Source organism: Thalia democratica, chromosome 7 (genome assembly GCF_965202585.1).
Source record: "Thalia democratica chromosome 7, ktThaDemo2.hap1.1, whole genome shotgun sequence".
In the NCBI taxonomy this organism is placed as follows: domain Eukaryota; kingdom Metazoa; phylum Chordata; class Thaliacea; order Salpida; family Salpidae; genus Thalia; species Thalia democratica.
Window position 1 is genome coordinate 48,333,530 of NC_139171.1, and position 22,658 is coordinate 48,356,187.

The following is a 22,658-nucleotide window of genomic DNA, read 5'->3' on the forward strand; positions in this document are numbered from 1 at the left end:
ATAAAATTTCAGGTCTATATTGGTGCAAGATTAAAAAAATAAATCAAATACAATTTAATTTCAGCTTGATATTGTGGACATCATCCTATTTAATTAAAAATGAACTTTGGTTGTAATTGTTAAAAGTTAAAATATAAAAAAGATATATTTTTTTTGGTTAGATTACTAGATAATTCAGGATTCATTGTGTTTATAACTTTGTTTTTTATGTAAAACATTGTTAGAGTACAAACACTTTGTTTTGTCACATCACCACCACAATTTAAATAAATTTCATTACAAAACCTAAAATTTACTTGCCGTTTTTACTCAAAGCTATGATATATGCCAAAATTAATTTTTATCAAAAAATATGTTTAATCCCCCCAGCCTATGGCCTTTATAAAATTATAGACATATTTATTTATTATTTGGTTATCATACTTGTCAAGCTTGATTTATTTGTTAGCATACTCCTGAATAAGACTCTAATGGTGTTATATCACCATTTAGACAACTTAGTCATGTGCATACAACAAAGTTTGTTAACAATTTTATAAACAACTAACTAAAATAAGGGTTTTTAAACTATTAAAATATTTAGTTTCAATAAGGGATTTGCATATTTTCTGTAACTCAATTGGACTTTCTCCTTTTCTTCCTCTCTTTATTTTTTTAAATGGCATTTTGTAAATAATTTAATGTAAGTAAAAGTAAATTAACTAAATGAAATAAATTTTAAAGCAGCTGTGATTGAATTAATTGTAATAATAATATGAATAATGATAATATTTATAATGCCTTTGATAAGTTAAACACAGCCACTATGACATTTTAAATTTGAAAAAAGTGTCATTAGAAACTGGATGGGAAATTCCCTAATCAATAATTTGTTTTTTGCAAAACTTGAAGAGGCTGGTTTATTAAATAATTTTGTTGTACTTCTCAAAGAAAGACCTATATAACAGTTTTATTAGCTTCAATAACTATTTCAAAGCATTAATTGATATTAAAAAAGTGTATATACTTGTTAATATAGGACTAACATTAATTAGGAAATAATAAATATGGATAATAAAAATAAAACCAAGAACATAAACTACAAATTTACCAATTTTTTATGTTTTTCATATTAATTAATTTTTAAAAATTTATGTATTGAATTTTATTTATAACTAAACTAAGTGCTGCTAAAACACGAAAACATATTTTTGCCTAGATCTATTATTTTAAGTTGAAATTAAAAAAAAAATTATATAGAACTTTGAGATAATAAAAAGACCTTTAATTTAAAAAAAAAAAATGTTTTTTTTTTTTTTTGGTATTTCTACTGCAAAGGGAAAAAAAAGGCTAAAAAGACCATTTTTTCAAAGGGCCGCTGCTTCAAAAGTAAGCCCCAATAAAATTTTTTTTTTTACTTTGTTTGAAAGTCAAAGAAACGTTTAACTAAACATAAAAAAAAAATTGGTTTTAAAATAAATAATAAGAAAGATATGCTATGAGAAAGTGAGACTAAAATGGAAAAAGAGGAAATTCGAGGTATTCTGAAAATCTATGGTCGTCATATAAGTTGGGGGTATCCCTGTTATCAAAGGTTGATAACCATGTATCTTGTTTGCAGTAAATACTTGAGAAATTTTTATATTTTATAAGCTCTTTAAGTTTTAGTTAATAGTTTAGGTAAATATCTAATGACTTAACTATTTTGTTTAATGTACTAATAATATTTAAGTTACAGACTAAATATAATATTTTTAAAACTTACCAGACTCAGAAGATAAACCACCTTTAGATGTTCAACCACCCAAAAATAGAGATAATTGATATCTTGGAAATCAGTTGATGACTTAAAAGGTTGTTTTGTATATGTAACAATTTATAGTAATTAAAAATACAAATTTAAGTATTTATACTTTGAAATCAACTACAAAATTTTTTTTTCTGGAAAAACTTAGCTAATATTACTGAATATTTTAAAGCAGATATTAGATTTTCATTTCTGTTTTTTTATAAAAAATGTTTTTTTAGTTACTTCTTTAAGTATAATTTGTAATTTGAGTTTAATATTGCACAAATAATCATTTATCATGTGAAGTCTAAAATCCTATTTCACTTATTATTTGAAAATTGATATTTTTTCAACAATCTTGTAAGTATTTTTATTTAACAGTTAGCAATGCAATTTTCAATATTTTCCATAAACTTAGACTATAATTTTTAAATGTTTCTAATCAGATTTTGCAAATATTTAAATAACATTTTTGAGTTCAAAACAAAATTTGCTTTTCACTTATTAAGCAGGGTTGCCACTCGGTCAGGAAAAGTCAGGAAATCAGGAAAAGTCAGGAAAAAATAGGGGGTTTTGAAAAAAAGTCAGGAAAAGTCAGGAAATTTCAAAAAATTTCTAAAAATGTCAGATTTTGTCAGTTTAAATTCACAAAATTCCTTGTTTTCCAAAGCCTTCAAATGGTAAATTTAATTAAAATTCCTTTAAAGTCAGGAAAAAATTTCAAAATTTTCCCAGAAATTTACAAAAATATTTAATTTCATTTCCAATGCCTTCATCTGGTATAAATTAGTAAAATATCCTTTATAAAACTGCAAAAATTTTCTATTAAAATATTGAACAAATACCCTACTTGAACAAGTAGATTTTGTAAGCTTTTTAGTATTGATGATCTGTAGCAAGGACACTTCCATAGTGAAACTGTGATATATAAACAAAAGTTTATCTAGCATAATTTAAAATTCAAAGTGTTTTTTGTTTAAGTAAATAATTCAGTTCCCTATAACTAAGCAGTTAGTTTAGTATTTTATGTAACAAGTTAATGTGTATACTGAAGAGGAATGCAGACCAGATGAAGGAAACCATATCTTCATTAGATGAAGAGGTTGAAGTGCTAATAAAAAAACGAAGAAAATAAATTTTAGTACATACTTTTAAAAAAACAGTATTTGATTTAGTTCTTAATTGTTTAAATGTTTTAACTGTAAAAGTTCGTTATTGTTTTAAGGTTTGAGTTGTGAAAGTTCCTTATTGATTTAAGGTTTTAATTGTAAAAGTTCCTTAAATGTCGTTTGTTTATCTAGATACATTTATGCTAAGAAATGCTAAAAAATTGTGTCTTTTTTCAGACAAGCTGTGTATAAGGTGATAATACAAGTATTTTGCTGATAGAGCTGTTTATTACAAACATCAATCATACACAGATGGTTTAAGTGATGTACTGGAAGTTTGATGATGGAATTCAGCAAAAAACTGTTGTTTTTAACCTGTATTAAAATTAGATTGAAAGCTTTATATAGTTTAAAGTGTTAGGTTATGTATTTTAGAATAAGTTTATTTTAAGAGTTTGATTAAGAAAAGTCAGGAAAAATTCTGTAAACAGTCAGGAAAAAGTCAGGAAAAGTCAGGAAATTTTTCTCAGCTTGATCAGTGGCAACCATGATTAAGTAAATTAAATGGTTTAATGGGGTCATAGGGATGAAGGGAGGCAAATAACTTGTTAATAAGATTTAGTTTTATTTTTACTCAATTAACTAGATATCGGTTGTTTTTTTTATGAAGTATAAGATAAACAAATAGCTTTACTTAAAACTTTGGTCATAACATGCTTTGTAGTGTACTATTATAAATTTCTTATTTTTATTTTAAACTTTGATTTTTAAAGCAAAAAATTATCAATGAAATTTAATGTTGTGAAATCAATTATTTATATGCAATGTCTAAATACCTTTTTATTTTATAACTTTAAAATTCAATAATATTTTTCAATTATTGTTTCCATAATTTATTAAATACTATTATTAAGCACTATTTACTAGTTTAGTAACAAATTTATTTTATGTTATTACTATACTTAGACTTGAACTTTTTGATGTTTTTTTTTTTTTTGATTTTGCAAAACTTGGTTTTGTAATTTTATTAATTAGATCATTTGGTTAATTGAGGCCATAGGGAGGGGGGGCGAAATCTGTTTATAACATTTAGTTTTAATTTTTCCTTATTAATTTGACATATTTTATTTTAATAAAAAAAAAAGGAACTTAATTTTTTATATAGTTCATAAAATATTATAATTTGAATTTTAATAAATCTTTTTATGACAAGTGGTTTGTAATAATATCAAGATCTCTTTCTGAGAGTTTGAAGTAAATTGTTTTAAAGTTGAAAGAGGTGGTAGACTTTTAGTTTTTTCTATAAATGCCAAGAAAATTGACTTAGACAGATTTTCATACTTTACAGCAGTTGACTGGATTTAATAAAAAAAAGTTTATATAACAAAAAATGATTAATTTTTTCTAAAGAAAGTATGTTCTATCAAATTCTTTTTAAATATAGCCAATGTTTTTTTTATAATTTCGATCCCTTATGGCATTAACAAGTTGTACACACCTTGTATATAACATGTTACAAGCTTCTTAAGTAGCTTTATACATAGAAGCCTTATGCATTTTACCATTTTTTAACGGTTAATTGTTATGTTTTTTGGTATAAACAATAAATTTGTTATATGTTACAATGTTATCATAATTATATACCTACATTTTTAAATTTTATTTTAACCAAAGGTGTTATTAATAGAGTGAAATTTTTTTTATAACAAAAGTCGTGACTAAATAATCTTAAAATTATAAAAAAGTATTTAAAGCATGGCTAAACTTAAATATAAATCATGACTAAACTTTTACTGTTTATTTATTAATTCATTTTATTTGACAAATAGATTATTTTAATATTCTTCTTCAAAAAATAACGATCTTTTCAGGTTAGATCTGCAATAAACACACTTAAAAAGAATCTTATAGACTTCATTTACACGCCAAATTCAAGTAAGCTTAGTATTGATAACAAAGCAAATATAACTAGTTTTTTAATTTAAGCTTTTATTAAATAAATATGGTATAACATTAATTTTTAATTATTAACTCAAAAGTAAACTTCTTTATTTATTTATAAACGCCAACAAATGTACTACTACTTTCTTATAACTAAAAATTACTAACATTAAATTAAAGATTTAGTCTAATCAGTTTTTAGTTAAATTTAACAACAGTGAAATTAATAAATGTTATTTATTTTCTAATGATTTTAATAGTTTTTTTTTTCCATATAAATGAATTTTTTTTAAATAAAATTTTTCATTTTTTTTATAGGTCCTTTTGTGGAAGAACCTAACTTTCATTTTAAGTCAACGAGATAAATGAAAATATCAAATTTAGTTAAAAGGCACAGGTAAAACCACTCAAAATCCATGTTGTATAGTCAATTGTGTTTATTAACAACTAAACTAAATAGCTTAAATTTTGTTTTGAAGAGGATGTATCTAACAAGAATTATTAAATGTCTGACTTTGTTTTTACTTTACTATTAAAAAATTTCAGTCAAAACACAAATTACTAAAATATTTATATTTCTTTTAAAATAATTATTTTTACTTCCAGTAAGTTGTCATACTTTCTGTAATTGCATTTCAATCAAAAGTATATTTGTTATAATTTATGTTATATTTTTATAAATGCTTTATTCTAAACACCAATTAAAATAAGTATAGAATGTTTTAAAACTTTCATATATTTTACTAAATTTTTTCGTTGTAAAAGTAATTATATTTCTGGTTTTCTTATTTACTTTCACAACATACATATATGTGTTATTAAAAAATTGTTCTTAATATTTAGTGTTAGACGAAAATAAATTCTTTTATGGACAGAGTACATTTCTAACCTAATTTTAATATTCATATAATTTCAAACGTTTTATAATTATTTGTTTAATACAGGTCAAAAATATTTTTACAAGTTTTGTGCAAGCGCTTATAATACTTATGCTCATTAAAAATGACAATCACAAATTTTAACAAAGTCATGCTTTTCTTAAAAAGACAAAATACTTCTCATATAAATCTATGAAAAAATTGAGAAACTTCACTTAAGTTTAAAGTATTTTAACTTGAGTTATTATCTAGGCTTTCTACTGTTTTCAGTTATGCTGATCATGTTTTTATTCGAAATTCTTTAATATATTTATTTACAAAATTTTATATGTAAAATGCACAAATTTCTTAAAATAATAGTTTATTTTTGCATTTTTTTAGTAACTATTATAAGTGCAATGATGATTGAACTGTTAAATTTCACTAAAGTATGTTTTTGTAAAATGAAAGTTTTTTTTTGTCTATTAAACTTTGAAAATTCTTATTTTTGTAGTTTTTATCATTTATTTTTTTAAATTTTGTATTATATTTTAAAATTTCATATCAATCCTTTGTGTTCCTTAAAGAAAATTTTAGCAAACTAGTTTTAGCACAAATCCTTTTTATTTTTTGTGAATTTTTAACAGTTTTTTTGTTTTATTTCTGAAGTTTAAACTTAAACAAGAAGTTAAACTATACAAATTAAAAATGTTTTTGTAAAATTGCTACAACTCCCAATTATAACAATAAAAAAAGTTTAAGTTATAGTTTTGTAAAATGTTTTTATGTTGTGCACTTGTTCATTAATAAACATATTTAATAAGCTCGTTATCTACACATCAGAAAAATATTTAGAGTATTTAGCTGTTAATAATATAACTTACTGTTGTGTTGAAGGTTTATATAATATTTTTATTTACAATATCTCCCAGTTTGCCTTTTTTCATAAACTTTGAAGCTTCAATTGAATGAATAAACCTTAAAGCACATAATTAATTAAAAATAAAGTTTATTTAATGACTTATTATACGTACAAAAAAACCAAAAAAAAAATTTTTTAACTTGAAGCTAAGTAAAGTAAGTTATAGATAGTTATCTCTAAAATCAATTTTTTCTCTTAAAGTTAGTTTTACTCATTAAACACATTAAAGTTGTTTGAAATACAGTAAAGTTCCTTTTAAATTTGAATCTTTGCTTTATATTATAGCCACTAATCTCAAAGAAAAAGTATATTAACTAATTTAAAACTTTTAGTTGCGAATTCTTTAAATGTCATAAACTTTAGTAACATAAGTTTGTAATAAATTGTATAAGCAGAATAATTTTTTAAATTTAGTGTTAAATAATGTTTGTTTACATAAGCATGATAATTCAAATTATCATTAGTTTATATTTTAATAAAGTTGTTACAGCAATAAAAATAATTAAAAAACTATTAAATTTAAGAAAATGTAAAACAAGAGGTGAAAGTTAGCTATAACTTAAAAAATTTAAAAACTATTATGAAGAAATATGAGAATAGTTTAAGCGTGACATTTGTTTTACTCACTAGTTTCTTTTTTTAGTTCTCTCTTTCTCTTCCGCTTTAAGCGTGTGTCATTTTAAAAAGTTTTAAAATAAAGAGAATAACTCGAGCGCGCTCACGCGTATCACTTATTTTTCACTTTTGTTTCTTTTATTTCTCTAGGTTTCTCTCAATTTACTATAAAACTTTAAACACGTGTAAACAGATAAAACAGCTATAATTAGTGACTTTAAAATTTTACTATGCCTGCCCCCGACCTGTTAAAAACTAAGTCTATCTAGTTCTAGATTATTCCTGTTTTTTTTTTAATTATAGTAATGTCTATTTATGTCTATAGAATATTCCTGGAGATTTTTTTGCAATATTCTTTATAGTAATGTCTACTAATAGTATACAATTAAACTGACATAATCATTTTTTAGTAAACTATCAGAATGAGTACTTGAAGTTTAAAAATGTGTATGTAAAGATTTTTATTAGTTTTTTAAGAGATTCTATTTTATAAATTAAATTTAAAACTTTTTTTTTCATATATTTAACAAATGTTCTAAGTATACACAAGGTATCCACACTCTCAGGTAAATCAGGCCAAATAAGGGTGGTTTAAAGTACAGAAAAAGTTCACGCCAAATCAGGATAATTTGGATTTTCTACTAAATATCAGGCTATATTCAATGGCTTTGACTTTTTTTTTGTAAACATTAAGTTCTTTTAATATCACTGTTTTTAAGTTATACATTATTATCAGGAGCATTTTTCTACTTTTTCTAAATTTTGTTATAAACTTTAGATAGTTTATTTTTAACAATATTTTTACCTCAAATACCGTGCTTAAGTTTAATTTTAGTTTTTTTTTGGCAAAATGTCTTAGAAATGTATATTTCATCTAAGAGTGGTTTACTAGTTATTTACTTTATAATGTTATAAACAGTTTTCAAATAAAATTGTTTAAAAAATAAAACATTTTGACTCTATATTGGTAAATAATCCTTAGTTAATTTGTGAATAAAACATTATTAGAACTTCCAAATTCTAAATTATTTTTATTGTGTAAAATGATAGTTAATACATTTATTGAGTCAATTAAGTTTAAAGTAGTTTAAATATTTTCTGCAGTACAAAAATATTAAAAAACTGTAATTCAAAAACCCATTATGCTAAGTTTGCACTAAAACGGAAAATTTTAGTAATAGTTTTTTATAAAAAAAACACAGAAGTCATTAGGTATTATAAAGAAATAACAGGCAAATTCGTGCCTGTTAAGATTTTCAGGTCAGAATTTCAGGTCATTAAAGTTTATTTAAAAATTTTGTGCAAAAACTCAGGCTAAATTTGATGCTTAATAAATCTTTAATTTCAAAAGTTTTATTAAATAGTTTTCTTAATATATATAAAGTCTGTTGGTGAGTTTTATGATTTTAATTAGTATTCAAGCCTAATTTTGATCATTTTATTTATATTTACGCACTTACTACAACTTTTTATTAACTCAGGTTGGTTTTTGATCAAAGAATAACAACTTTGATTAAACCAAGTGTAGCTGAAAATACTTTAATTTATCAAGTAAAACGAAGTACCAAGTTAAAAAGTAAATTTTAAGTAAATCAAAATTGTAGTTTAGCCAAACATTTCATAAAATTATTTCTAAGACAGCTAATAGCAGGGTTGCCACTTTACTTGAAAACCTTGAAAAACCTGGAACTTTACAAAACAAGCAAAAAAAAACCTGGAAAAACTTTGAATTTGAGAAATTTGGAAAAAACCTGGAAGTTTAAACAATTTTTCATGTTAAGTAAAAAGTTTTTGAGTTGATACAAAAAATCTACCATATAGATAAAAAAGAATTAGTCATTAATAAAATTATTTTTTATTAAAGTACACATTTGAAGTAGCTTTACAGTAAACTTTTTAGTAAAATGTGTACTTTTGAAAACCTGGATAAAATTTTGAACATCTGGAAAAATTTTAGTAAAAACAACAAGGCAACTCTGCAGTAATAACTAATTAGGATGTAAAACTGATTTAATGTTAATAAGTTTTTTTAATGAAATACGTTTTCTAAATAAGTTGATTAAATTATTTTAGACGTTTATGTTATGTGCATGCTATTAGGATTAATTTAGTGAACAGTTTTAACTAATACTTTTATACTTATTTTACATAAGGCAAGTTTTGGTCATTTAGGCTTGGCTTTTTTACTTCAAAGAGTGGCAACCATTTAAACAGTAAATACTCAATTAATTTTTTGAAATATTTTAAATATAAATTTTTATTAACTTTTAGTAAAAACCTTTAAAAAAATGCTGGGTTCTTAGTAGACTAGAAACATAAAGAAAAAAAACTTTCACACAGTAAAACACAGAAAGCTTTAGATAAAACTAAAGAACTTAAATATATATAAATCTAAATAAAGATCTTTTTTCTAGAGATATAAGTTTATTGTGTGTGATTTTTAAACAAAATAAAAAGAGTTCTGGAACTTTAAAATAATTCCTGCTGGTTCATGCTTGTTTGCAATTTTTAGTTAGTTTGGGTTTCTTCCAAAAGTCCAGTTGTTATCAAGTATATTAAATATTTTTGTTCATTTCATTTTAAGTCATTTATTATTAAAACTCTTTAAATATTCGAGCCTAACGGACAGAAACTTGTTTCAGCTCTTGACTCATAATTTTTTTTTCCATATTTTTAATAAAATTAGGAATTGCGATTGTAATTTAAAGTTGATTCCCCTAATAATTGCTGAGTCAGCAAATAAAATTTGTTTAAGTATCTTTTTAAAATTTAATACCCTTATTCCTAACCCACCTTACCCAAACATACTATAATTTTACCAAAATAATTAATTTTTAAATAATTAATAATTAATTAATAATAAAGAATAAAAATTTTTTTTTTTTTTGCTGATTCAGCAAATATTAAGGAAATTACCTGTAAATTACAACAAGACTCAAATTTAGGCTGACTTTGGCGAATGAGTTAGGTGTAAATCAGGCTAGATTTATTCACTTAGGCTAGCTTTTTTACTTCAAAGAGTGGTAACGCTGGAAAACCTGATGTTTAAACATTTAAAGAATTCCTGTACATCAGACATTTATTATATGCCTAAATTATTTTATTTATTTCAATTTGGTGTACATTTTAATATAACTTTTAACAAATTTTTGTTTAATATTATAAATATTGAGCGAACACCATTTACTCTTTTTCATGTTTAAACCATGTCGAAAACTTCCTTCTATATTTTTCGTATAAATATAAGAAAGTATATCTGTTTACGCTTTAGTACTACCTACTACAATTTCCTTATTACAACTAATAGCTTTACTAGTTTATAAGTTGTATTTGTACTAAACGGATTTCTTAACTATTATTTTGTTTTTGTTGTTAACCAATAAAAGCTGACAGTTAGTTTCATGAGTATTAAAAAAAGTATTTAATTAGTACTCATTTTTTTCAGCTTTTAAATTAAAGAAAATTATTAACAAAATGTGTTCAGACAACCAAAATGTAAATATTCCTGAAAATGTTCAAAGGGTAGGTATCATCTTTATTACTGTTATTATATATAACATTCTAAGATTTTAACTAAATATCAACAAAAGTTATAGCTTGAACTACATTATAAGTTTAAAAATACTTTTTCTTCCCACTTCTTTTAAACTGCATAATTTTAAACAACGATGTCGAAATATTTTAAAGGCGTTGGAAGAGAAGACCCTCGGAAACGCGGCTTACAAGAAAAAGGATTACAAAACTGCGCTTTCTCACTACAACAATGCTTTTGAGCTCGACGGTACGAACATCACCTTCCTCACTAATAAGGCGGCAGTGCACTTCGAGATGGGAGACATGGACAGGTGCAGGGAAGTTTGCCACATGGCCGTAGAAGTCGGAAGGGAGAATTGCGTCGATTATAAACTGATTGCAAAGTTCGTTTGTCATTGATAAGATGTTGTGTTAAGGAAATTTTAAAGTTTTATTTTATTGTCAAGGAGATCAAAGAATCGTTGTAGTGCATGTTGCATATGCTTGCATAATAATTAAATTTTAAAAAATATTAATCACATTTATTTTTATATTATTTTTACAAATATGTTGAAGCTTTTTTTAGTCGTTTTATATTAGAAACTAGGGCGCAAAAAGAAAACTAATTTAAATAGTTTCAAACTATTAGAGCAGCCGAAGTTTTTGTTTTAAAGCTTCTAACAACTTAACAAGTATAAAAGGTATTTTTTTGCCAGGGCTTTCACAAGGATCGGAAATTCTTACTACAAAGAGAAAAACTTCGAAGAGGCCAAGAAGTTTTACGACAAATCTCTGCTGGAAAACAGATGCAAAGAGACGATCCAAAAGTACAACGATTGCAGCAAAATGATAGCTATTGAAGAGAAGAATAAAGGAAACGAGTGCTTCAAAAAAGGTTACTTTCGTAGAAAATTAAACAACAGAGCACTAAAAAAATCATTTATCAAAAGTAGAGACTTGTAAAACTTAAAAGTCACTATTTGTTTTTTTTTATCTTTAAGTTTTGGCTTTAAAAAAAACACCGATCAAAATTTACTGTTATAAAAGTATAAACTAAGAATAGTGACATTACAGCCTAAAAACATCAAAGAAACATCATCTACTTCAAAAACTTTTTTTAATAAATTTTAAAATATATTTTTCTGCTGAAAAATATTTAAGTTTAACATTTAAATTCAATATATAACTCTATTTGAAAAGTATTTTATTCCTCAACCCCTATGAAATTATTATGCGTCGCCCCTGATAGTTAATTCAAAATGATTTAAAAAATAACATTTCTTCCACACTTAAACAAAACTATATTTTAATAAAAACGTTGACATCAACTTATAGCGCCTCAAACAATATTCCAACTTTAACAACATAAGTTACCTAAACTTGTTTAGCGCTTTTAAATAAATTTTACAAGATGAAACTTCATAAACTTATTTTCCAAATTAGGTGATTACCCAGCGGCGAAAAAGCATTACGATGAATCGATTAAAAGAAACCCGGATGCGGCTGCCACATACTCCAATCGCGCTGCGGTCTTCATGAAGTTGTGCGAATTCAGTCACGCTTTGAAAGACGCTGAAAGTTGCATTAAAGTCGACCCTAAATTTGGTTTGTCTTTATTTCTTTATTATTTAGGTTAATATATAATACAGAAGTTACATTACTACTAAAAAACTTTGTTACTGCTTAGAGAGCTCTTTTTTTTTTAAACTGTAATCTAATGTTTGTCACCGATGATACTTTAAAAATCCTATTAAAACAAATATTATTATTTAAATACTATTCAAAAACAAAAATAATTTAAAAACTTATATTGACAAAAAAAATTAAATACAACAAATCATACTGCAAGAAAAAAGTTACATTAAAAGCTAGTAGTTTACAACAAACTTTAAAACAGTAAAAGGATACGTGAGAAAAGGAGGTTGTTTGGAGACGATGAAGAAGTACACTGAAGCGATCGATGCTTACAAGATGGCACTTGAGATCAACCCTCTAAACAAGGAAGCTGAAAACGGCTACTCGAGATGCATGCAGGTTTGATATGTTCTATAGTGTTTCTTTCTAAATATGTTCATATAATCTAAAGTTTCATGTTGTTAAATTATAAATATGAAAACGTACGGTAACTTTTTAAAAGTTTATATCAATAAGACAAATAAAAACTATTTAGTTAAGAAAAATAAAAAACAACAAGTGGTTGATAAAAATTTTATACGACCTTTTTTGACCTAAAAGTTTTATATGTTTTATCAGTTTAATTCATATGGGTGCGAGACTAATCATATTCTTCAAAAAAATTGAAAGGGTCACAATTAAAAAAGTTTTGTATATTTGTCAAATATAAAAATATATATATGCTGGTCCTATTGATACCTACAAGAAGTTATTTCTTTCTGCAAAATGTTAAATATTTTTTGAGATATGGCTTAAATAGCATAAAAACATATTTATTTTTAGTAATTTTAAAATATCTTTAAAAATATTTGAGATTTTGCGAAAAACTAAAAGTGGCTTGTACATATCAATAAGATCTGAATATGTATTTTTTTTATAAACTTATATTACTTTTTGGTATGTATGTATTTTTCAAGAACTTGAATTGTCGGATTTTGAATTGTCATGTAATCAGTTCTTATACTTTTAAAGATGCAGCATAATAGTATTTTGCTTTATTATCATACAAAAAATATTCGTCACAGCGAAAATATAAGAACATGAATGGAGCTAGTGAACAGGAGACCCGAAAAAGAGCGATGAATGATCCAGAAGTGAGAGAGATCTTGCAAGATCCGAACATGAAGAATTTCTTCCAAAAAATAAAGCAAGATCGTTCAGCCGTCCAATAGTTTATTTTTGCCTTTATTATTTGTAGTTTTTATTTTTAAATTGTATTAAGCAAAATACAAAAGGCTTGTTTGAAAAACAGTAGTTTGCGTTTTTAAAACAACGTAAAGCAAATGCATGGTCTTTTAAAAAAATGAGTATTTTTACGCTGGTATTTAACATTTAGTTTGTATGTTATTTAGCTTATTTTAGTGTACAAAAATCCTTTATATATGTTTACAGACAAGTTTTTATTATTGCACACTATTGTAGATTATATAAGTCAATTAACTAGTCTTAAGAATATTTTAAAATATGATCATTTTTAAACAGTCATTCGTTGAGTCATGAACTTTCCCAAAAGCTTGAGAAGTTATTGAGTTGCGGAGATATTCAAATGAGGTAATCCGCCAAAAAAAACTACTAGAACACTAGAAGACTGTGTAGCTATGATTGACTCGAGTATTTTTCTTAGTATTTATTAGGCTCGTTATTGTAGATTAATAAAATAGTTTATAAATTATTATTGTGAAGTTTGATTAGTTATCGGAGGCACAGTAAGTAATAAAATTTATCATGTTTAAACAAAAATTTGTTACTTCTTTTAACTAAAATAAATTTTAAGTTGCTTATTTTCTATATGTTTTTGTAAACGTGTTTTTTGAATAATTACCGTATTGTCATACTTCAGTTAAATTTTCTAGCTACGCACTGATCTAACTATTTTGAAACGTCGTTTACTAAATACGTTCAATTCACAAACAAGTTTCAAGTTTCCATACTTGTAATATTTATTTGAGCTGAGTATTTTAACTCCTGCTAGGAAATGAATAAAAAGCTGCTAATAAGGTTGCAAAGTGTTGCACAATCTAACTTTCGGTATTTTACACAATAGAAACAGTTACTTGTTTTATTATTATCCTGACAGTATTTGTTTCATTTTTTATCAATAATCTTCGATACTTAAATTTTACCAGTTTTATTTTATCACAATAAACATTAACACGTCACAAACTTTATTTTTTTTTGTAATAATTAATTGTGTTTCTAGTACAAAACTGTTCCATAGCACAAACAAATACTTAATTCGTTTCCCTGAGGATCTATTTAGACTTGTAAATTAAATTTGCTAAGGCAATTAACTTAGGCTTTCTTATTGGAAGTCAGTGTAAACAGCTTACTTTGTTGAAATTTGGTAGAAGTTGATTTTTTTTCACCAATTTGAGCTTTTATTACTTCGGACTAATGATCTACTACCCAAATATTGCCGGATATTGCCTTTTTTCGCTTTTATTCGGATCCAGACATATCCTAATTATTTAAACAGATCCGGTTCCGGTCGGATCTATTTTTCTCGACCGATTAAATCACTAGGTTTCGCATATTTAACAAAAATAGATTTAATAGAAATAGAAAATAGTGTTTTTACGATATAAGAAAAATTGTTTGTTTAATTTAAACAATAATTTTAAATATATACTAAAACGTTCCCTAAAAGACACAAGTAAGCTATTGAGCGTAAACAACTTCACAGTATTAGTACTTTTAATTGATGTTTATTCTAGGTTTACTAATATTTTCTTGTGTTAACATGTTGCTATCAAACAAAATATTTTGATGAAAAAACAAAGGTGAATTTTGTAGTTGCTCTTTGTTGACATACTAGGCCATAGCTGTATCAATAAAAGCGTACTAATTTTAATAATTTTGCTTCATTCTCTACATAAAAAACTAATTCTTTTTGTATTTAGATTTTAATCTTAAGTAGATCAGTTATAGAACGTTTTTTAATGTTCTACAAAAAGGTTAGGCAACTTTTCTAGTCTGGGATTAGTACATAACAAGCAAGATTCACTCGAGTTGGACTTAATTAAAAAAATATGGGTAGCTGTGTGATTTGCACGAGCGTACAAAAATGCTTGAAGATACTTTTGCACGAAGACACTTTTGCAGGAGCAGACAATTTTGCACGGAGACAATTTATCACGGGTTGTTATTTTTTTTTTAATTTCTTTAAAATTTTTAACTCTTATTTTATTTTTAATTTATTTTTTTTTACTTTCTTTGTTATCCCTAACCCATACCCTCGGCCGGAAAATTTTGTTTTTAGATTTTTTTTTTGATTTTTGTTTATCTTTTTTTTTTTTATTATCACTGTTACAACTAACCGTTATCCTTTGTCGGTATTTTTTTCTAATTTTTTTTCCAAATAATTTTTTTTTTCTTAAATTTTTTCTATCACTGGTACCCCTAACCCTCGGTCAGTAACTTTTTTATTTTTATTTTGTTTTTAATAAATTATTTTCAGTTTTTTTTTTCTTTTTATTTTTTTTTTTTTTACTATCGTGCAAAAATGTAACTCGTGCAAAATTGACCCTTGGTGCAAAATCGTCTTCATGCAATTTTGTTCCCTTGTGCGAATTTGGCTTCGTGCAAATTTGCTCTCGTAAAATTTAATAACCTCGTGCAGTTTTGTCTTCTTGCAATTTAGACCCGTTCCCAAAATTATATTGAAAGAAAACTCTACTAATAGGAAATAAAAGATAAAATAGTTTAGTTTTACACTTAGAGTTTATGTAAGACACACTTATTTAAGATTTAGGCATTGTTTAAAATAAAAAAAAAACTGTACAAATCGCAATAGACAAAACTTTTTCACTTAAAGAATAACCAATTTAAACAAAAACTCGATAAATATAATTTATTCATTCATATTCATAGTTTGCTATATTATTTTTACTGATTTGAAAGTGAGATCCAGCTGTATTTTACTAATACCCGGATCCTAATTAAAAAAAAAACCGAAACCGGTCGGAACTAATTTGAAATAGTCCTTATACGATAGATCACTACTTTGGACTGTTAAAATTAAAGTTTTATAACTTTGATTATTTTTTCAAACACTCTCCAAATAATAAATAAATTTGAATACTTTCTTTATACTTTTTCATAATAAAATTTGTGACTACGTTTAGATTATGAATAGTTTTCGATTAAAAAATTCTTACAAAAACATTCCTTAAATTAAGTTAAACTTATGTATTGTTTAAACTGTTTCAACTATTTTTAATTTTAGTGTTTTGATCATAAAACTTATCCAAAATGTTAATGCATCAAATTTTTTACTATTTAAAATCTAACTAGTTTTAATTTTAGAATAAAAATTGAAAAAACATTTATGTAGTTTTAAAAAATTAACTAAAATTCAAATTTAGTAACTATTAAGATTTAAACGTGCTTCATTAAAAAAATAATAAATATGGTTTTTTTTTTTTAAATTACAAAACAAAATTACAAAAAAAAGCTTAACAACAACTAGGGCAAATGTGAATGTCAGAAAAACAAATATTTTTATTTAGTAAGCCATTAGTAATTTACAAAACAAAAATTTTAAACACATCTAAAGACTTAAATAATGTTTTTAATGTGTAATGTATTTTAAAAAATCAGACTTATTGATATGAAAACAAAAGCACATGATGGCAGAGACTTTACTCAAAGTGTAAATATATTAAGCAAAAAATTAATAAGTATTTTTTGTACAAGGCTTAAATACCAAAGTTCTACATTTAATACACTTAGACTAATTCAGACAAACTATTTTAAAGTAGTAAACCAAAAAGTAAAGTTTCTAAACCTGAAAACTGCAAAATATAAGGCATATTTACTCACTCAACTGAAAAAATAACAATTTATACTTTACTTTTGTGAATAAACAAGTATTTATTTACTTGTTACTTCTAGTAAAATATCTACACTTGCTACTTTTTTATGAGCATGAATATTGTATTTCGAAATCATTTTTCTTTTAAAAAGTACTTTAAATTAGCAGTATTAAAATTTCAAGTTTTGTTACGAAATTAAGTTTGTTGAAACTTAGAGATTGCTAAAATGATACTATAATTTTGTCTATTTTTGTCAACTATATATACATATGACTGGTAATTACAGTAATTATCGTGTCATAATAAACATTGATTACAGTAAGAAACATTAAAATGGCAAAGTTACTGGACACATAATTTTGAAATTTACACACATCTTGTTAAAGAACTTTATAAACTCATTTCCAAAAATTAAACAGTTTCAAGTTTTTTATAAATCAATTTTAATTAGTTTAGTTGAATAGAAGTTTTTGTTTTGTTGTGACACCATAATTACTAAATGGATGAACTTGAAATTAATAAGTAAATTTATATAATTTCTTTTTAAAATACATATACCAAATTTTATAACCATGTGTGCAGTAACTTGACATAAAATACATTTTTAGTTTTCAATCTCTTGCACTATACTCTTAAAAGAAGTGTCTAATTATTTTCCTGATAAGTTGGAATATATTTAAAACATGAACAAATAACTTGTACAAATTCAAGTTTAAAAATTTGTTTGCTCAACTGAAAATTTGAAATTATAATAAAATTAAATCTTTTTAACTGAAGACATCTTATAATTAAAATTGATATTTTATAAAATTGAATTCTATAAGTAAAAAAAAAAACGGATTACTTTTGAGGCCCTGATTTTTAGAAATTTTTTCTAGGTTTTGTGTTTTATTGTTTTTAATTGTATAAAATTACTGAAAAGATACTGTACTGCTACTGTAATTGTTTGTTATAAAAATATAAATACTGTATTTTATTTTTAGTAGTTTACTGTATAAAATGTCATATTCAACAAAAAAAAAGTAATAATTTTTTTTTAATTGTTAAATAGCCTATTAAGTAGGCTAAGTGAAAATGGACTTAGTTAACATAATTCTACTTTGGTACCTTATTTTATATTCTAGTTATTTTTTATCTGATAGAAAACTTATTTTTATATATAAAAATTATTTAAAATCCCAGTTTTCTACGTTTTTTTAAGTAATAAGTATGAAACATTAGGCATCTTGAGAAATTTGTTCCTGAAATTCGAAACTTCCCGTGTTTCAGGTAAAACGGCCACCCTATTAGTTGACTATATCCTTAAATTTGCTTTAGTTTTAAGCTATAAAAGTTTTGATTTCAAATTTATAACCTTAGTATAAGTATACTTTATGTTTAATAAACAATGTATTATAAATGACTGTATAATGTATATACAACTAAAATTTACTTCAGTGCTAGGCAAAAAATATAAAATAAAGAGAAATTTAGTGTCTTTTATAATTTTTTTACTTTTATGAAGCTAAGTGCTGTGTTTTTGGTAAAATTGCTATTGTACTTGATAAGTGGAAAACATAAAATTTAGATTTCCTATAAACTAAATAGTTTGTTTTAGGGGCATAGGGTTGGTCCACCTAGACTTTTTACAAGTTGATCTTATTTTGATAATTTTTATCTAAACTTTCAGACATTTTTAACAACCAACAAACCAAAAAGAGACTATTTCATTATGAATCCATCTTCTCCTTCATTTTTTAAACTAATCTTCATCAAATTTACACAGAAAATCTATTACTTCTATTTAAATCGATCAAAAATAGGAATGTTTTTTATAAATTTTATTAAGATTTTAAAAACTTTTTTTTTTTGATATTGGTTTTTTTTAATATTTTTAAAATCGAAACATTCAAAGTCTTTTAAATTTTAAAAGAAATGTTTCCTGGTAAATTTGAGTTTTTTACCTAGAAAAATTAAGGAAATGATAGAATTTTAGTGATTTTATCAGTTTCCAGGAAAATTGACCCTAAACAACTTGCGTTCTTACCTTGGTATTGGAAACTTTTTGTAAAAGTTACATCTCAAAAATTAATTAAGATTTTTAAATTCCATAAATACTGGCTTGTAGTTTGTATCAAAGCCTTTATATAAGATATAAGTATAAGAGAGTAAAAAAATTGTTGAACAATTCTCCCATACCCCTAGTGAGCTTCAAAGATAGCACATATCTAAAAAATTGTGATTACTATATATTATACAACAAACTTACTTTAGTTAAGAAAACCTGATGTAGTCCGATATAGTAGGAATTATATATTACAGCTTTAAAAGTTCTCTTAGATGAACTTTGCAAGATCAAATCTCAATAATCCACACATAGACAAAATAAATGTAAATCTTGCAGAAGAAAGATTTCAAATCATAATAATAGTTTATTGAATGACATGAAATAACGCTCAAAAAAGTTTGGTCAAAGGACCTAATTAACAAAAAAAAACTTTTGGTTATTAAGTTGTACATTTCTTAGATACAGTTTAATTTTTTATTATAAAATTGGTATAAAAACAGTTTAAATGGAGCATCTCATTTTTTTTTTGTTTAACAGTTTTAATTCTACATTTTACTTGGTAATTCTAAATTAATGACATTTAATGCATTAGTTGTTAACTGCAAATATTCTTATTAATAGTTAGAATAAACAGGTAAGTAAAAGGTAAAGACGAGCATAAAGTTAATTTTATAGGCAAATTTATTAATTTTTCAAAAAACATAAAACTTTAATGTCAATTATTTTCCTTATCTTAAAAGCTATCTTAAATTTTTTTTTTTATTTTAGAGAACGCACCTTTGTCTTTAATTTAAAAAAAATTTTGGTTTGGGGTTGGAATTATTTCATGGGGTCCCTCCAAAAATAAAGGTTTTTTTTTGGTTTTTTTCATTATTATTGTTTAGAACGAATAATAAATATTTGTTTTTAATTTTTTTTTTTTTTTCCCTTAATTTGCATGTTATTTAAACTCTTAAATGTTTATTTTCTAAATAATGTTAATATCTTTTACGATTTGGCCCCAAATCAAAATTATGTATATTACACTATCATTTGCCTTGGTCATTTCCTAGATAAAAAATTGATAAAAGGAAAAAACAAATTAATAAGAATGTGAATTACAACAAAATTAATTAAACTAAAGTAATTAAATTAAATTTGTTGTAATTCACATTCTTAATAATTTTTTTTTCCTTTTATCAATTTTTTATCTAGGAAATGGCCAAGGCAAATGATAGTGTAATATACATCATTTTGATTTGGGCCAAATCGTAAAATATATTAACATTACATATTTATAAAATAAACATTTAAGAGTTCAAATAACATGCAAAATAAGGGAAAAAAAAATAAAATATTTATTTTTGGTCTAAACAATAATAATGAAAAAAACCAAAAAAAAACCTTTATTTTTGGAAGGACCCCATGAAAAAATTCCAACCCCAAACCAAAAAATTTTTTTTTTTATTTAAAGACAAAGGTGCGTTCTCTAAAATAAAAAAAAAATTTAGATAGCTTTTAAGATAAGGAAAATAATTGACATTAAATTTTTATGTTTTTTGAAAAATTAATAAATTTGTCTATAAAATTAATTTTATGCTCGTAAGGTAAAGGTAGTTTTAGATATTTAGAATTGTATTTTTCATAAACTATCACTTTTGATATGGGAATACATAACTAAGCTTTTAGTCAATAGTTTTTTATAAATTCCTTATCCCTATCTGTATAACAAAACAAGTGTATGTGGATAAAAGCATGTTAAAAAATAAAAACAAAAATAAGAATAAAATCTAAATAAAAATAACAAAACAAGAATTTTTATAGCAGACTAAATTTTTGAAGTTTTAAAATATACTAAATAGAAATCATGATTATTGTGACTTTAATCAATATAGTTGTAATTTATCACAACTTTATTAACTCTATAAGCTTAATAAAAAAAATAATAACTTTATATTTAATCGTGTTTTAGTAACTGTTACTCATCTTAATAAGAGTTATTACGTTTTCTATTTTTTAGCATAGTAATTATACTGTTATTATAAGAGAGGGTATGGATAGGCGGCATAAAGGTATTCAACCTTTTTCTCTGCCAAGCCACACTTAGAAAATGAGATAATTTACGCTGGTCTCAAATATTTCTCTTTTTTTAGTTTTAAAAATATTGTAATGAAACACAAAAACAAGTATTACAGCTTGAAGTTAGTAAGTTACCTGTTTGTACAACCGATTTGATATGTAGTTTATATTGTAGACATTATATTTATTTCAACTGATTTACTTTCAACATACTTAACTTATTGAAAAGGAACATTTTAATAAACTTTTTTTAAATTAATTACTACAAGTACGCTTAAAAAGAAAAAAAAACTGTAAAATTAAAGTAAGAGTATTTATTTTTAAGTAAACTTAGTAGTAGACGCTTGCATAAATACTTTATTATGTTTATTTATTAAAAACTTATTGGATTTATTATAGAAAATTGCTCAAAGGTTTACGTAAGCCATTACGCATTATCAAACACAAAAACATCTTTAAACGTAAGTGCAAACAACGATGTGTAACTAGTTGTTGAACTTTGTAGGAAAAAAAATTAACAATATCAATTGAATGAGAACTTTTGTAATTGAAATATCATACTATCTTTCTTTAGTTAAAGTTTGTATTCCGTACGGGGGCGTCACGTTTAAGCTAAATAAAAGCTACTTATCATAAAACTGAAAAAAATCTATATTTTAAATAAACTTTTGTATAAGGCAATTTACTCAAATTTAGTATTTTGTTCTTATTAATTATTTTTTAAGGTATCAATTTAAAAGGTTTTATAACTACTTTCAAGTTTTCCGCAGTCCACAGCCGCACCCCCTAACAAAGATACCAAGCGTCGCCCTGATTAAGTACAATATAAACTAAATACTCGGTTTTTTTTCAACTAAAGTAAAAATATTAACAATCTAACACAAGTATATTGCTTATACTACCAAAACTATGATCAAAGCACTTTTATTTTTTGATATCAAGTTTGTACATTACCTAAAGTTTGTAGAGTCGAAAACAAAAATATTACTTTAGATTTTGAAAGAAACACTGATTTTATGTCTAACACTTTATTAAACGAAAAATATATACCTTGGGTTACTTAAAATTTTAGGAAGTATAACTACTTATTTTTTAAAGCAGTAACAAAAGAGTTAAACAAAACCTACATAAAAAAGTATTTATTTAACGTAAATAACTACTTCATTACTTGTACTTCAGAATCAGAGTTGCTAGAATTTCAGAAATAAAGGGTTCTGAATGCTGAACACACGTTTACTTGTTTTAACTTAATTGTTTTGTGTGAGTAATTGAGCAGCGGTTTTTCAATATAAATCTGGCGACTATATTTTAGAGTATTGAGACTTTTTTTTTATTTAATT

General features: G+C 24.3%; 1 protein-coding gene and 1 long non-coding RNA gene across 3 annotated transcripts; both read left to right on the forward strand.

Moving 5' to 3' along the window:
• Positions 1-1,359: 1,359 nt before the first annotated feature.
• LOC145840866 (uncharacterized) lies at positions 1,360-5,738 on the forward strand. 2 transcript variants are annotated; one of them, XR_014370121.1, is made up of 4 exons: positions 1,360-1,573; positions 1,748-1,833; positions 4,749-4,812; positions 5,137-5,738. It is a non-coding gene; the product is annotated as an uncharacterized LOC145840866 (long non-coding RNA). The 2 variants fall into 2 exon arrangements; XR_014370120.1 differs by lacking the exon at positions 1,360-1,573 and having other exon boundaries at positions 1,711-1,833.
• A 4,948-nt stretch (positions 5,739-10,686) lies between these two features.
• Positions 10,687-13,571, forward strand: LOC145841499 (stress-induced-phosphoprotein 1-like). Its single transcript, XM_082948859.1, has 6 exons — positions 10,687-10,734; positions 10,900-11,129; positions 11,442-11,620; positions 12,169-12,330; positions 12,623-12,759; positions 13,425-13,571. Exons 1-6 carry the CDS (start codon positions 10,687-10,689, stop codon positions 13,569-13,571), a joined length of 903 nt encoding a protein of 300 aa, XP_082804985.1.
• Positions 13,572-22,658: the final 9,087 nt, after the last annotated feature.

What these genes read in the sequence shown, in the direction of transcription:
- LOC145841499 (XM_082948859.1), top strand. Translation starts at nt 10,687, where the DNA reads ATGTGTTCAGACAACCAAAATGTAAATATTCCTGAAAATGTTCAAAGG. An exon ending in GATTATAAACTGATTGCAAA is followed by an intron (nt 11,130 to 11,441) that starts GTTCGTTTGTCA and finishes TTTTTTTGCCAG; the next exon opens with GGCTTTCACAAGGATCGGAA. An exon ending in AAACGAGTGCTTCAAAAAAG is followed by an intron (nt 11,621 to 12,168) that starts GTTACTTTCGTA and finishes TTTCCAAATTAG; the next exon opens with GTGATTACCCAGCGGCGAAA.